The sequence below is a fragment of the Haliotis asinina genome, chromosome 10 (assembly GCF_037392515.1).
Source record: "Haliotis asinina isolate JCU_RB_2024 chromosome 10, JCU_Hal_asi_v2, whole genome shotgun sequence".
Lineage (NCBI taxonomy): Eukaryota > Metazoa > Mollusca > Gastropoda > Lepetellida > Haliotidae > Haliotis > Haliotis asinina.
In genome coordinates, this window is record NC_090289.1 from 49,848,402 (window position 1) to 49,866,584 (window position 18,183).

Consider the following 18,183-nt stretch of genomic DNA (forward strand, 5'->3'; position numbering starts at 1 on the left):
ATTGTACTTCATTCTTCATAGTGTTAATGTGTGTTATAAATGATATTTGTCAGTCAGTACATTCTGTACACGTCGTTACATTTGCAATATATAAAATGGTGGCAATCTCATATCAGATATCAAACACAGGGACAGCTTTACCCTCCTTGAAGTTAGTTCCGGTTATTGCCTGTAAGGTATAATACTCATTTACGCACATACGTTCTGCAGCAGTGTTGAGGGCCTCACCTCACTCAGGCCTGAGGATCACCTTCATAGCATGCTGAAGTCCTGGGTTCGACTCCCAAAGTGGCTACAATATGTAAAACCCATTTCTGGTCTTCTCTGCCATGATTTTGCTGGCATATTGCTAAAATCATGTAAAACCCATCTCATTCACCTCACACACCTGTCCATCATACAAGTGGGAAGATACAGATTTACATGTATCAACTCACCATGGATTTGCAGTGTTCTACATTCTATTCTAAGATTGAAATCATATGTTCCTGAGGGATAAAAAATGTCAAAGATGTCATACAACCTCATGTATACTGGTGCGTGATTAGGGAGTTATGCAATAGTAAATTCTTCTGTTATGTTTTTAATTCATTTATTGTTTCATCCATGATATATATTAATACTCCACTTACTCTCTTTATACGTATATGTTTTTATACATAACATAATATAACAAAATATTGAATTTTTATGTGCTGAATAAAGAAATGGACACATACCATCAGGCTTTTGTGATTAATGCATATTTACGGACGATGCTTTACAGTTGCACCAGCAACCAGTCTTCTATATCAGGGGTTAAAAACTGTTTTGCATATTCATCCTTTTTCATTATATTTTGGGATCACACTTTGTGTTGGCTGTTCGGCGCCTGACTCAGAGTGAGAGCGTATGTGCGATTGTAATGGACTCAACCAAACGAAAGTACCAGAATGTGTACTTTACCAAGAAATTATTGAAACAAGCATACCCAAATCAAAATGCCCTAATGGCGCGCCATAAACAGCAGATATGTTTAGGCATACTATATTCCATTTCCAAATAGTTCGTGACTAAATTATACAATGCACGCTTGTAAACGAAAATTTATAACACATCTCGACAATATAGTAAGGTTTATTAAATGCATTTGAGCTATTAGTACATCACAAACATTTCACTGAAATAATTATACCCAGAACATAGTTTAAGCTCACAACATACGGAAAGAAATGCAGATCTAGTATAACGTCTGTTATGGAAAGCGTGTTTTGAATATAGGCAAACAAGAGGTAAGAATGGTAAAAATAGAGGTAGTATCATGCATTGATTATAATTCAGTGTGATTATGTCTTCTATCGTGTCATATCATGTCATATTATGTCATGTCGTGTCATGTTATTATATTATGTTATGAATTGTTATGTTGTATGATATTAAACGGTCACAGCGGAATAATACTTTGTAATTTAGTGAAATCGTTCTCCTGCAAAATGAACAGCAAAAAAAAATACCAAGTTCATATCACTGTTCAAAACTATCAATTCTTTCCAAAATATGAATAGGGTATCGAAAGGCAGTGAACCTTACGATTTACCCGTGTATAAGCAACTGGCAACTTATCTTCTATGATTCAAATATGAGGGTTTTCAGGCCAGTACTGTGTCAATGCAATCACATATTGGCCGGTGTAAAAAGACAATTATTTCTTTGATTCGAAAAGGACACCAGGCTGTCTCTTTCACCCATTAAAAAATACTCATGGAAATGTCAAGTCTGGTTTATCTTTGTTCGTCTGTTTCCATTTTACATTGTTTCCGAAGGAACTAATACCAAGACTTTACCAAGCCAAGCCACCTAAATTCTATAAGGATTTAGAAACGCAAAACTATGGGTGGCCTTATGATATACCATTAAGAAGTTGAGAATATTCAACTAGCCAATGTCAATGCATATGAGAAATAGTAATACAAAACCACACAGATGAAATATTTCAAAAGGAGTGAAATAAATTGTCATATTTTCCCTTCATTTCTCTTCATCATTTGTTTCCTCCTTGGCCTCATCAATCTTGTAAAACCTTGACAGCTACAACTTGAAATTCAAGGCGAGACTGCAATATTTAGGAATGGTATTACAGTTTTGTCACAAAGGATGGTTGTCTGTTTGTTTAATGAATATTTTAAAGCCGTGAGACTCGCTAACATGACCGGAAGCTGTTGTGACTCAGGACAGGAGCAACTTCTCCAGCTGCAACAGGGGCGCCTCCACCAGGATGGACACCATAAAGGATAGGATGAACGACATGCACGTGTACCCGAAGAAGCGGTATACCTGGAATACACAGCAAAGTGGTGTGACATTTTTCATACGGCAGAACGTGATTTTAGCAATAGTTTCAAAATATACACTATAGGAGTCATACATGCTGAATTACCTACAATGCATTGACATCCGAACATCCGGTGTGTGATATGAACGATTCTTGGGCAACGTATTATTTTTAGCGTGTTGGGGAAAGGTAAGTTTTTTCGAAATACATTCCCATCGTCTTTCACGTATCAAGGTTGAGTCTCACATGGAACGATCTGGCCTAAAAACATCAGAAAATGAATTAATCTTAACATTTTTCCGTTTGTGTCAGTTTCCGTTGGCTGTCTAAAAACTCCAAAAAAGGCATCAAAACAGATTCCGTCAGAATTGTCTTCATGTTGGTGAGCAGATCTCAGGCTCTGTTAGAGCAAGATCAGGCGAATGGGATGAGTGCTTGTTGCATTGTCTTGGTAACAAACACTGTTTGATCGTTGTGAACTCTGTTTCATCAAGATAGACAAAATGTTGCAAGAACATTTTTGGATCAGTTTCAAACAGAGCGACGTTGCCACAAGGAAGCCCTGTATGTTTTTAATCAGATACCAGAAGCTTTGGCATCAACCTTGTAACATTTCTTCATTGTCAAAGTTTCTCTCATAATGAAATATACTCTCCGAAAACTGCCTACTTGTAGGTTTCTACCAAAGCAGACGATTCCTTTCCATGCAGTTGTTTTTCTTAAAAAATCGGAACGCTTCATGTTTAGCAAGAGGTTTTAAAGAGCATTAAATTTTGTTTCATAGTGTTAAACCCTCTACCGAACCCACTCTTCAGAGAGATGTACTTACAATGTACCCGGATGTAAAGTTGACGAGGGATCTCGCAGTGGCCGTTTCAGTCTGTATCAGCATGATGTGCATAAGGTAGGCCCCGTATGTGAGTCGAGAAAGAGGCTGCCACCAGTCCCAGGACAACATCCAGTCCACGAAACCTGTGGGAGGGGCATTGTATGTACAGATGTTCATGCTACAATAGTAAATCAATTCAGCAGTTAACTGAGGAATGAGTTTAGTTTTGCACCACTTATAGCAATATTCCAATAATACACAGTCTTCACACATTGTATCAATGCGGAGGATCGAAACCGGATCTTCAGCGTGACGAGTGGACCTTTAACCATAAAGTTACCACACCACCCCTTGCAGTCAGCTGGGTTAAATATAAAAGAAGTCTCTATTATTCATCGAAACACATTCCTTATCATCTCGTCCTCAAAAGCGGCGGGTGACATTGATATGAGGAATACGATTCAACCGGCCTAGTTAATACAACACTGTCAGTGGCCATGAGTGAGTGAGTTAATATTTACCGTTCCATCTGCAACAGTTCAGATATAACGTGAGGAGAGAAATTTGTAATTAAAGAGAAACACTTTTTGAAGATTGAAACCTGTTAAAAGCTGCTAGAGTATCACAGATAGAAAGGTAAAGCTAGCACTTTATTAAAGATGTATAATTAAACAAAATAATCAAAAAGAAAAAGAAAAACGGGAATAGATCGCCGGGAACTGAAGTAAGAACACCACACATAGGACCATGAGGGCATACAGTACATTTTCTACCTGCATGGACCAATGACCAACCAGAAAATCATAACATGACATAATCGTGACAACTTCTGAACACTTTTGGCTGCACGCACCTGCTTTCCCCTTGCAACACATGAAGATGACCCAGGCCAGGACCAGACCCCACACGGGTCTGTATAGCGTCTCATGAGCCGTCCTTGCTTCCACTCCCCAGCCATGTCTCCCCTCAGCATTGGCGTCATAGGTCGACAGTGTACAGGCCCCAGCTGCCACCAAAGCCAGGAGCCAGCCCACACCTTGCAGGAACTGCAACAAATAATATACCATAGTTGTCTAGTGCCATCTGGTGGAATCTCTGAAATTCCCTGTTTAACTTGGGAACATTGAATTCGTGTGTCGTGTTTCTATTATACTCGAATAAAATAATTCTAACTACCCAGGCTAGAATTAGTCTTAAGCAACCCATTGTTGTCCGTATGATGCGACCAAGGTGCACAGTCTCGCTGACTTGGTTGTCAACGGTTCCCAGTTGTGTAGATCGACGCTGTTGATCACTTGAATGCCTGGCCCAGATTTGATTATGAACAGACCGACGGCATATAACTGCCATTGTTTTGTTTTGGCTTAATCATCAAACAAACAAACAAACAAACTGTGATCCCACCGACTGGGTTCAAAACAAGCCCATCCATTAAACCAAACCTGTTATATACAAAAATGAGTTATGCATCTTAAATTCATTTGCCATTTCCAAATCCGCGTTATCACACTGACTGAACTTGCGTGTTTAAATAGGAGTTGGATTTGTGTTTCGTAATATGCGTTTGCAGCCAGGTCTCCGTCGAGGACAATTTAGATTAATAATTCTTATCCCCAACGTCATAATTATTATCTATATTCACGAGAAGGTCAGCGGAGTGGATATTCCCATGGGTAATCTAAGGACTGGACTGGGCGAAATGACATGTTTCTGAAATCTACTTTTCCTGTAAGCTGGACGATGTATACTACTCACTGGAGACATCTTCACCTCACGGGACTTCATGGTGTGAAGGATATAGCCTAACGTCATCCCTATAGCGAATGTTCCGATCCGACACCAAGGTTTCTCGTACACCATTTCAAAGTACACCGAAGCATTCCTGAAAAATATCAATAATCATGTCAGCTTAACTTACATTGTGTATTCTTTATATTAATTACTCAAAAGTACCCCGGGGTATTAAGCTTATTTGCTCTTGGGAGAACGGTCCGTGCAGGGATCTGTTGGTTATTTGTTCGAATCCGAAATACCGATTAAGATAGGTAGATAAGTTGATGCGGTAAAGAGGGATGGGGCAGTCATGCTGGTTAGGCTCATCCAAGCTCAAGGTTCTTTGAACCTTTACAGACAACGAATGGGACTTCTCCCAGGAAGCGCTGCCTAAGTCTATCCCACCAAGAACATTTCGGAGAATGAGTAGCCTGCAACACTCACTGCAACCTTCAGCATCATCCAGCAAACTCGTTCAATGTCAATCAAGAGATTGGGGCGTACCAAAGCTATGGCACCAAGAAGAATGGGGAATCAATAGCTGCCCAAACAGGATGATGTTTATGAATCAAGGGAATGAATCTTCAATAGCCAGGGCCACCACGTAGAGGCCTACATCAGACGTTATAACTATTTACGATAAACAGATTAAGAGTTCTTAAATCCAGCAGAGAGGTTGGGTGGTCCTGGTACAGTCGGGCTGGTAAGGTTCATCATTACCTCAGGTACCCTTGCGAGTGCATTATCAACTTAAAGTCAACACCCATCCCAGTTGTCTTGAGTATTGATGTTCGTGCGACCTCAGTAAGATTTTACACACTGTCCGAAAACAGTTGTAACTTATCGATTGAACATTTGAAAATATGTTGACGTGTTTCCTCCTTACGTGAAAAGGTCAGCGTTGTACTTGTGTACAAGTGTGGCGGTGGTGGCGACGCTGCAGATGAGGTAGCCAATCACAACAGTGACACCAGCTGCCTTGAAGATCTTCCCAGCTGTTGTCCCCGCCCTTCTCGAACTGCAACGATGGAAGGGATGGAACACATATCATTTTTGCTTGTAATCAGATACGGATGGATGAAATGGATGGAACACAGATTTTATTAATCGCAGTAAGATATTCGTTAAGACATATTTGTAGTCAGATATTCGCCAGAAACTACTTGCAGTCAATTGTACGCTAGGACATATCTGCAGTATTTATTGCACAAGAGCTGTAACCAAACTCTCTTACTTATACCTAGAAGAGGGCAAGCGCCGCAATCAACCAGACACTATCACTTTAGTGAAAGGGGTCCATTGGAGCTACCTTACCTTAATGTGTGAGAGGACTCCACTAGAAATGCCTTACCTTAATGTGTGAAAGGGCTTCACTAGAAATACCTTACCTGAATGAGTGAAAGGGCCTCACCAGAGATACCTTACCTTAATGTGTGAAAGGGCTTCACTAGAAATACCTTACCTGAATGAGTGAAAGGGCCTCACCAGAGATACCTTACCTAGATGTGTGAAAGGGCTGTACTAGAGATACCTTACTTCAATGTGTGAAAGGGCTCCACTAGAAATACCTTACGTCAGTGCCAGTCCAAAAAGAAACAGAACATCCCTTTCCCCGAAAGCCTGTGTTATGAAGCCGCAATATACATGATGTACATCAGCGTTGATGGGTTGGGGGTCCAGAAGTAGCTTTATCTCACGGGCTTAGTATGAATATGTACCTTAACGCCCATGGAACGAGGGCCAGTGGAGCGACCACGTAGAACTGCATGTCGTTTGCCAAGTACCAGCCCCAAGCCATACACTGAAACAGCGGAGGGAAAAGGAACCGTGATGTGACAATGTTAGCCCATGATCTGACCTGGTTAAGGCCATAATGAGAACTGGTGACCATACTTAGGCCATGTCGTGGAGCGCCGATACTAAGGCCATGATCTGAGCAGGAGACGATACTAAGGTCATGATCTAATCTGGAGGCCATACAAAGACGATTACTGGACCAGATGACTACACTGGACCTTTGAAGGAGGTAAGGTGAGGAGAGGGTTGGCTTGACTCCGCCCTACCCTTGACTCTGCCAACGCCAAAACAATCTTCAGTGTGATCCCAAATCAGTTTCAAAAGGGCGGGTTCGAACACCATAAAAACCTGATGCTCACCGTAACAGTGACTTGATTTGAAGTTGCATGACCCGGCGTTAAGCAACAAGTAAACAAATCACAAACTCATTCCAACGGCTGATAAAGGTGTTACCTGTTTCTTTGTTTCATAAACATTGTTGATGTAAAGTAGGCTCGTCCACCACTGTGTTTCACAGCTCTTCTTGTCATACGGCCCAACCCACGTTGGACCATCCGCCAGATGACTCACTAGGAACGTGTAGACGAACATTATGTAGGCATAGACGGGCGTCAGTCTGTATCATGAACACATTTTACATTTAACTAGAGCTATTCTTAAAGAATGATATTCACACATGCTTACATTATGGAATTGAACATTAGCATCTGTTTGTTTGTGGATTGTTTAAAGGCACAATGTCACACCCCACTTCTCCTAAAATACATAAAGTATTTCTCTCAATAATGCTAACTATCAGCCCTCAGGGAATCTACCCTATAATTATTCCCAATATTAATATTAGGTATTTTGATTACTGGATCAAATGAAAAAGTTCGAATAATGCAACGTTGCATTAAATCGACTATCGCGTCCTCCACCAGCCGAACACTATTGCAAGCGAACCCCACAGAGTTATGTCCCTTTCGTCTCTTTAAGCCTATCTTCCGAGGAACGCGTGCAACAGTTTTCGATGTACGGAGCAACCGTTTTCATTCCATACATGTATTGGTCAGTGCTACCTGTTTGGACGTTCCACTACACCCTGGATGCGGCATATACCCTAATATACAGCATAAGAGACTCAGACATATTATAGTTGTGTGGCTGATTATTGAATCTGGACCAGACAATCCAGTGATCAACAGTATGAGCTTCGATCTACTCAGCTGGAATACTATGTGTCAAGCCTAACCACCCGATCCCGTAAGTCGCCTCTATGGATAGATGAAGACCCATTCTAACCGGGATCTTCATAAGTTAAGCATTCGTGTGACATGAAACGGTTAGATAGAGGCTCTTTGGTTGACTAAGTGGACGTGTGTTAGAGACTGTTGCAAGAATCAACAACAAATTGTCGAAATTTCCCAATCGTTGCCATCAACACTTCTTAACTATTTAGTTATTGAATTACTCCATAACCCCCTACCCCACCCCACCCCACCCCCCCACCCCCCACCCCCCACCCCACCCCTTTGTCTACTATGTCCCATATTTGTATAGATTGTGTGTTTGGACAATACAAAAATGGTTTACACTGTTCCCCATGTAGCATGACCATCTAAAATACAGCACAAAGGAAATAATTATGTACTTTTTATACCGTTATACAATTTTGGTCAAATACAATTTTCAAGTGAAGCTTTCAACTGAGAGTTGACTGACCTCAGATAGCGGTGGACATAGTACATGACCATGTGCTTCACCTTCAGACCTCCAGCCTTCTCTGTCTCCTTCAGGAACAAGTACGTCACCAACAGGCCACTGCGAAACACGGATGTTAAAGTCAGCTTTTATTCAAATATGAAACCATACATGTAGTGTTTATAGAAGAATATAATTATAAATAAACAAATGAAAGTGACACATACTCAATTACTAAAATCAACTGAAAGTTTCACTGAATGCAGTGTGTGTCGATTGTATGACTCCACATAAACTCAAATTGTGACACACAAACAGCAGTCAGAATCAGTGTTGAACATGCAATGCCGTTTGTGAATTGTTATTACTTTGAAAAACAAGTGTTGCAAAATATGGTAACGATCAACAAGGCGTAAGAACAGGGCACCTGACACATGCAAAATAACCCAAATTCTAGATCTGGAGATCTAGGTCAGTGATCTCCACCATGTGCGTTGATGCAGGTCTGGCATTATCGCCGGAACCTGACTTCTTGAGTTGAAGTTAATGTTCTAACTTCAAAACCGGACTTCTCGAGTTGAAGTCAATGTTCTAGCTTCAAAACCGGACTTCTCGCGTTGACCTCGTCGAACGGTTCTCACCACATTTGGCAGATACGGGTTGTTGACTGGAACCTGAGAGGTTCCGTCACGCTGCGAGATATTAGACTAAACTATGCCTATAGTCCACGTTACCCGATCCATGGCTTGTTGAATTTGTTGACAGATGCACTTCTCAAGACTGTATTGAGGGAAACTGACTCAGCGTCTGCCATTCTCTTACACTATATGGCATGCTTTACGCAAATTTCGTGTCATACGATACTGATATACCATGCCCAAATACAATACTTATATACGAGTACCATGTCAAGATACCACACTGATACACCATAATGAAATATCACACCACCTCGGGATAGTCGATATTGATATACATGTACCATATGGACATACCAGGTGACATACCACAAGATAACATATTGATACATCACGCCAAGTAGCACGCTGACATAGCATTCCGAGATAAATCACCCACATGCCATGCCGAGAGACTAGACTGAGATACAATGCCAATATACCACACAAACGCACCATGTTAAGATATCACACTGATAAATCATGCGAGGACTTTACGTTGATATACTAAGGCGAGGTGCCACACTGATATACCATTGCCAAGACACCAGATTGATATACCATTGCCCTGATACCAGACTGGTATACTATGGTCAGGTACTACATTGATAAACCTTGATCAGATACCACATTGACATACCATGCCCAGAAACCACACTGATATGTCAGTGTATCAAGATACCAGACTGATATGCCATAGCGAGATACTACATTGATATACAATGCTGAGATTCGTCATTGATACACAATGTTCATATACCACGTTCTCATACCATGGCGAGATACCTGAATGATATACCATGCCAATATAACAAATTGGTATAACGTACACAGAGACCCTATAAATATACCATGCCCAGGTGCCATACTGATATACCATGCCCAAATACCATACTGATATACCATGCCCAGATACCATACTGATATGTCATGCCCAGATACCACATATATATACCATGCCAAGGTACCGCATTGGTATGTCATGCCCTGATGCCATATTGATATATCATGTCCACATACTATAATGATCTAACATGTCCAGATACCATACTGATATACCATGCCCACATACCACATTGCTATACCATGCCAAGATACCACATATATATACCATGCCAAGGTACCGCATTGGTATGTCATGCCTATGTATCATATCGATATGTCATGCCCCGATGCCAGAGTGATATACCATGCCCAGATATCATATTGATATACCATACGCAGATACCACATTGATATACTATACCCAGGGACCACATTAATATACCATACCCAGATACCACATTGATATGTCATGAACAGATGCCATACTGATATATCATGCCCAGATACCATATTGATATATCATGCCCACATACCATTCTGATATACCATGTCCAGACACTATGTTGATACATCATGCCAGATACCACTCTGGTGAATATAGCATGACAAAATACCACATAACTTAACACATAGTTATACATTGAGATACGGACTCTCAGCTGACTAATTCTTTAATGCCAAGCGCCTCACAGCAAACAAGGAAGATCATATCTGGTCTGACTCGAGAGGGACAGAGATTCTACCCACTACACCACAGAAGCGGTCTGAAACAACCGCAAATTACAAAACGCGTGTTTGGTGTGTGTCAATAGTTATAACGTATTAGGGCAAAATGCAACTGATCGGGGCATTTGAGAAACAAATATTGCAAAGTAAGTCTCGAATTATCATTTATATGTGACTCCTTCGAATCTTACCTGAGAACGAAGAATGAGTCAACAGAAACTGTTGCGTTCAACATAATTTGGAAACTGAAGCTTTGTACGATCTTCACGAATGATTTGGGGTTTCCTGCAAGACAAGGATAAGCGAGCTGAGGACATCCACTTGTCGAAAACAGAGAATGTACAGTAAATGTGTGTTTTCGCCTCCTTTAGCAACATTCTAGCAACATCACGGTAGGGGACACCATGAGTGGTCTGAAGAGGAGTCCTAACATTTTTCAGAAGTATGCAGATGTCGTTTACAGAACCAATGTTACTATTCTCACAAGTCGTCCATACTGTTTCATGTGCCGTATCCACACCTCACGAAGCCACTAACGGGATCGGCTGGTCGGACTCCGTGACTTAGTTGACACATATCATTATATCCCAGTTGCGTAGATCTATACTCATGCTATTGATCACTGGAATGTCTGATTCGATTACTTATTGGCCGTCGACACATGACTGGAATATTACTGATACCGGCGTTAAACAACGCTCACACAAACAAAATAAAAAAATACTTTCATATGTATATCTGTATGGGTAAATTGAATTGTTAACTATAAATCTATATGACCTACCTGCGGTAGACATGGTAAACAAGTACGTGTGGCCCAAAATGACCCAGCCGATGCTAAGGACCCGGATGCCGTGGAGACAGGTAATAGATGCAGGTGAACGCTTAACGCTGAGGATCTTCTCCCCATTGCTGACGGCAGAGAAACACAACAGGATCCGCTCCAACACTGCCAATATCAAAACAGCAGTTTCAGTGTCACTTTACGTGTTTCATTGTGCCTATATATATATTGAACTAACAATTCCGTTCCTCAAATACACAGCAAACTGGTCATTTAGAAAGAAATATCTGGCTTTGACGGGTTATACTTTGTTAAACCTGAGGCCATTTTAGTAGTTCCTTCCTATATAACTTACAATTTACATTACACAATAAAGCCACAGAACTCTAACATCGCAGTTCTGAATCTGCATAAAACTTGAGTGTAAAATGTCACTTATCAACAAGACCATTACATAACGTACACTTAGGCTTATATTTCTGGTCACGCTCTTTGTCCACTGTGCGGGGCTGTTGTCCACCATTAGGATACACCAAGTGTCCACCATTTGTCTCCTGAACTTGTGGACCTGCAGGGTTGTCTATTCCACCGTTCACAATATTGAGCCGTGGATTCTCAATCAAACCATTTGTATCTATTTTCCCATTTGTAAATGTCGTTTCCCCAGAATGGTTCAAGGTAGTGCAGATTTCTGTCAGTTTAACTTCGTCCTTACGAGGACTCAAGGGAACCTTTCGACGACGACCTTTGGTAGCCCGGATGTACAGATCCAGGCCGGAACCCAGAAGTACCATGCATCCCATGATGGCTGTCAAGACGCTGAAATCGTCCAAGACAGAGGGTATGTATACACGTGAAATGGAAAAAACATGGCTATTTGAAAAGCGGTTATTAAACAGCAAATGTTAGCTCTTCCTTGGTGCGCCTGCTTTAGTGTCCAGGAACACGCTGTAGTAGTTGGAAAGTTAAGATACTTTATGGATAACAGCGTTGCATATTCTAGAAAACGGTTTAACAACCTCCATCGAAACGTCGCATCATAGCTCTAAAAACAAGTTCTCATTCTATCCTATTCTATCAACTATCCTGTCTTTTTATCTTTTCTCTCTTTTATAAATTGCCAGTCTAATAGAGGCTGAAGGAAAGTGCATGAATGTATTTGCAGCTGCTGCGCATGAGTTCACTAAATTAGTCACCTTGTTACAATTCGCTGTCGAATCCCAGTTAGCCCCGATTAGGTTTGTCAGAACCATTCCTGAGCTCGTGGGTTTCACCAAAGACTTGCGTCACATCCGGCTTTCCTATATAACGGGATTGTTGTTGAAGTGGCGTTACAACAACTCAGTCACTAACTCCCATCACTCAGTGTAATCACATGGTCAGGTGACTGACCAATCAGTGGCGGATAACCCCCCGTCATGGTCCGGGTTAAAATATTGGCCTTCCTTAGTCCATGACTGTCGTAAGAGGCGTTCTGGCTCGCTGACTTGGTTGACTCATGTTTATAAGGTTATTTAAACAAAGATTATGAGATAGTTTAATTCTACTCTGAGAGAGTTGCTACTCTACCCTTTTTAATTCCTCCAAATGCAACTATCTGAACATTTTAAATCAGCGTTAAATGTCGAATGTTATTTATCATTTACCTTTCTACACATATAGCACAATTTGGATGCGGTAATTTTAAAATAGCTGTAGAAACTGGGCGTTACAGAAACACTGACTATATAATCAAAGATACTTTATATCATGTAAATCTAAAGATCCAAGCTATACTAAAGATTAATTCCATGCACTGTTCATTTGTGAATCCTATTCTCAAGTTAGAACAGAGGTGTATCACAAAATGTGCTAAATAGCCTTATATATTCTTTAGCAAATCCTTTCAAGAATACTAATGTAGACATTGGAAAATCTGTTGCCTTGTATCGATTTTATTATAAACATACTTGAATGATCACTGTCCCCTCGACCACATTTGGATATCATTTTGAATGTATTTTGGACCTACAGCCTTTTACTTTTTACAGTCTGACTGTCATGTCATCGGTTGCACAGGGCTATTATGTACAGAACGCCGTCATACAGCTGGAATATTTTCAGTACGACGTAAAACTGCACTTCCTGTAGGACAAACGGACGCCCAAAAGGAGAATAAATCAACCCGTTTGCCTGAGATTGTGGCACAGATATTACTAAGTGTTCTTGTTGCGAGTATCTGAAATCTCTGCCTCACCAATGACTATCTGCCACAGTGGCTGTAGTAACTCTATAACTAATAACATCCAAAACCTGCTGATGTATATATAATATATGTCAATACTCACATGGCTCCAACCGCACCACTGTCGTTACTGACGGGGCCGTTTTTTATTTCCGAATGACACACCACTCTTGCGACTGTCAAGTTGACTCGCGATAGACCTGTAAGACCAATGTTGAAACAGCATACCTAGATTGTAGATACTGAATGGTGCAGTCTATATACTGGTCACATTGGTTGGTGCTTTTTACATGTTAACTGCCTTGCAAAATATTTACACCCACGCTCTTGAAACGTGCTCGTATATGGCTTTGTCAAACAATCCTGCCATTCGAACATGAATGATTACAATTACGACTACTGTTATTTTATATCTCCTGTTTCCACAAATACTTTTTCATCAATGACGAGGGGTGGGGCCATGAACTGACCGCAGTTAGCCTTAGTCCATGAAACAGTCTGTTTGGTCCCCAAGAACTGGCACTGGTCTGGCATCTACACACATGACAAGTGCGCTTTGAGCACAAGGGATTAGGTTTTGTTATATTTACATGTAGATTAATATATTTAAAGACTACATGTTCAGACGGGTTTGCCTGTCCAAGTGACACACTCACGGCTCTGAAGCCCAGACTGGACCATGCTACCACCGCAGCTACTGGGAAGACACAGGTGCCAGTTGAAGGCCAGTTGTTGTCCGCCCAAAATACCAGCACCCTGTGAATGAAATGTCAGTTTAAATAAACCATGAAATATGTTGTATTGGGTGTAGCTTATTCAGAGCGGAGTGTAAGTAGGAAGGGTAAGGGACGTATCAACCACAAATCGCACCCCGCAATCCAACAAATCCTACATGCCTTGAATACAAGTATAGTTCACACATGCGTACTCGCACACATACTCATATTCTAAACACAAACTTCACTCACGACCAACGCAGAAACCCACCTCACAATCTAAACGCTAATTCTTCACAATCACGTCAACATTCTTCACAATGACCTAACCCTAACTGATTCAGATGCCTGACTCTTGGAGTGGATTCAGCCTAAGAAAAGAACAAAAATTTGTCATTTACTGAGAAACTGTAATCCTAAGTACAACACATGTTTCATGTGACCGCTTTCTGAATGACATCAACAGTTCATATCATACAATCGTCACCATACAAGTCCTACACAGTCCCAATCTACTTATCACTTTCACTTCCTCAGATGCAGAGGTGTCTGTTCTCTGTTCACCCAGCAGTGACTGAGTGTCCAGAAGGACGAGATTTTAATGCGAGGGTAAAATGATACGTTTCCTTTCACGTATAATATTAGGATTGCCATATCGATTGAAATACCAAATCTGGGTATCCATTGACAAGATGTTGATATCATTGTCTGATTAAATTCACAGCATAATAAAAATAACTATCCTCTTTGGTACATGGATGCAAAATCAGGCATTGATAGTTGTAGTGGTAAAAAGTAAAAGTGAAAGTAGTCGGGACATACATTTCCCCCACCTCCACCTCCGGCTCCCATCGCGGCCAGCAGCTGTGCAGGAGGTTTGATGTTTACAACGCAGGTGTCCCCCTTTATTTCTCTCCCTGTGGCTGGATCCACCTTACTGGGTCCGTCAAGACATTCGTCAAAGTTGCCGAAAAAGGTCGTTGCCCCTTCCATGATGGCGGTGCCAGGTTTTCCTGATGCATCGAACACTGCAAGAAAGGAAAAATAAATATTATTTGTAATTTTGTCCAATTATGCACCCTAGAAAAAAATATGTAGGTTACCTCTCGCTGTTTCGGCAAACACTACGCTTGCCCTTCATATATTCTTAATACAACATGAATGAAATGTATCTATTAAGGCAAGGTATCAGAAATACAAAAGCGGAATACGTCTTCATTTTGGAAAGATCTTCATTAACTAACGTTAAGTAAGAAAACCCAGTAGGGACAGTGTCGTGTTGACACATTGACCCATCTGATGTCATGCGTTGTGTTAATATGTGCCCCAATGTAATCGAAGGGTCGGTTTCAACGTCACAATATATCGCGTTGTGGCAATATTGACTCATCTGATATGAGGTATTGTCTTAGTAAAGTGGCCGCGGTGTAATTCCACTGCTTAATATTCACAGGGTCTGCATTTGAACCTTTTGTCAAAAAATTATTTATTGGCATGACAATCAAATATTCGTATCCATCGCTAGATTTTGCAGACGACACAAGAAAAAACAGATTCAGAGTTATCTCCCTTCCAATGATTTGCGTTCGCAAAATACCGGTAATTTTTGTGCATCGTGCGTGATTCAATGTTATTCGACCTAAAGGAATAATACTTCCAAGTACAGAGTGAGTTGCCATTGTCAGCAGGGTACACTGAAATGTACCTCGCTTGTAAGGGTGGTACATTGAAAATAATAGAAGTGTGCTTAGCCAATCACAAAATGTCATTTACGTGTGAGGTAAGATGTGAAGAAAAATTCCATAAATATGTATCCCAATTTAATGGAAGAGCTTATTTCAACGTCACAATATATCTAAAATCATGTGAGTAGGCACAGTGTAAACATTCGCGAGGACACGGCAATGCCCCATGTCGCATCATTGCCTTGTTTAACTCCATTAACACAAACTTTACAAGGGGCACCAAAGCCATGACTCTATAATATCGTTGTTGAAATACATTACATATTATTCAAAGCGCGAAAATGAAACAATACGAGGAATGAGTAAAATGTCACGTTGTTGCGTTGTTGCGTTGTCGCATTATTGCGTTTTGGTGTATTTCAGTACTTGTTTTGTAAGACCTACAATTCAGTCCTATGATTCTACACTCATTGGTTGTCTGTTGATTGTCTGATAAATTGTCTTTCGAATCGTGTAGTGTCCAGATTAACTAGTCATGAAAAGATTCGGGTGTTCGCACACTTCTTTTGAGTAGTACAAAGGTCAGTAACATCTCAACGCACGTCCCTCAAGGAGCATTGTACTCACTGTTAAGTGCCCACATCTTCGTCTGTAGGAGATCGGTTAGATACGTGTCCATGTCTTCAGAACATATCCGTTCCTCTGTTGTCAGTCCGCTTGTATTGGACTGTAGCAGGGCCTTCAATATGGACGGAAGCACAGGAGAGAGGCTCTTAAAGAGACGTGTGATTGATTCCAGGTCGGGCGTTCCTCCCTCCATGAGAAGGGGCAGCAGGGAGTTCCTCATTTGTTCTGGGATTATGTTCTGCTTGGACAAGACTGAGAGCGGGAGCTTTGAAGTAGTCGTGGACGTTGTGTTGACGGAGGAGTCCAGGACCATGGGCAGGAATGAGTTCAACAGCCCGGATAGGAAAGAACTTAGTGTTTGAGTGGTGGTATTGCTGGGTATCGCCGAAGTATTAACCGAAGGCGTAGTCGTGGCAGGTTGGAAGGACGATGTGTTCTCAACTGAATTGGACAGACTTGTCACAGATAATGGTGATGTTTCAATTGCTGTGTGAGTGGTCTCACTACCACTCATTGACGTACGCTTGGGAAGTGAAGATCCATGATCTGTTGTTGAGGAGGCCCCAGCTGACGAACGACGCATTGAGAGGAGACAGAAGAGAAATAAGAGTCTGCTGAACTCCATAGTATGGTTTCAAGAAACAGCCCCTGGCTGCAAATGTTTCAACAATAATCTAGGAAAGCTCTATTTCCTGTTTCACTTGATATATATTTAATGTGAGTTCATTTTTTTAGGTGATCACGTTTCTCAGCAATGAACTGGAAGGAACCTGTAACCACAAAGGTCAGCCGAAATACAGTCTCCGCAATATTGTCACCCGACCACGTACAGTCCTATCTGTTGTTTGTCAGCCCCCGTACTGATAGCAACATCACAGAAGACGAGCTGTTATCAGTACACGTTAAATATAGCATTTACTCATAAGCATGAGATCGTTGTACCTAATTTCACATTCTCCTGTATCCAAGCACAAACGTCCAGGTAAACTTGATCCCACATATAGTCAAATTAACACCCTCAAAACAGGTTTCTTGTTTCTTGGTTTATTTTGTTTTATAACAAAGAAATAACATTTTGATGGAAATAATTACACGATGTTTGGACAATGTGTATGTATTTCTCAAGGTTGAAAGTTGATTGTCAGCACAACTTTATAGCATGCACCTCATACTATGAATCAAATTTATTCTTCAAATGTTAATCACCAGATGATTATAAAAGATAAATTCATGGCTGCATGATGACTCCCACAGTGTACAAAATGTAACAGGGACGAGGTATATTCAATGTTGGAATCCCAAGAACTTTGTACTGGACCCGATGTTCATCAAGAAAGATGGGCATTTGTTCTAATATTGACATCCCTCTTTGTCGTTTAGCACAGTATTTTATAGTCCATTGACTCAAATGCGGACAGATGAATTGCAATCTAACTCGAAAATATGAAAAAATAAAACAATCCATGAAACGCTGATCACAATCAAAACATCATACCAACTCTGTGAGATGTCTGCAGAATTTATTT

General features: G+C 40.9%; 1 protein-coding gene across 1 annotated transcript; it reads right to left on the minus strand.

The window, feature by feature from the left end:
• Positions 1-575: 575 nt before the first annotated feature.
• LOC137298238 (O-acyltransferase like protein-like) lies at positions 576-17,537 on the minus strand. The gene is made up of 15 exons (XM_067830411.1): positions 16,658-17,537; positions 15,168-15,373; positions 14,286-14,385; positions 13,733-13,829; positions 11,869-12,224; positions 11,406-11,570; positions 10,813-10,906; positions 8,415-8,513; positions 7,164-7,326; positions 6,632-6,714; positions 5,800-5,931; positions 4,896-5,022; positions 3,994-4,186; positions 3,141-3,283; positions 576-2,313 (listed from the first exon to the last, which is right to left on the minus strand). The coding sequence occupies exons 1-15, from the start codon at positions 17,280-17,282 to the stop codon at positions 2,206-2,208; spliced, it is 2,691 nt and encodes an 896-aa protein (XP_067686512.1). The 5' UTR covers positions 17,283-17,537; the 3' UTR covers positions 576-2,205.
• Positions 17,538-18,183: the final 646 nt, after the last annotated feature.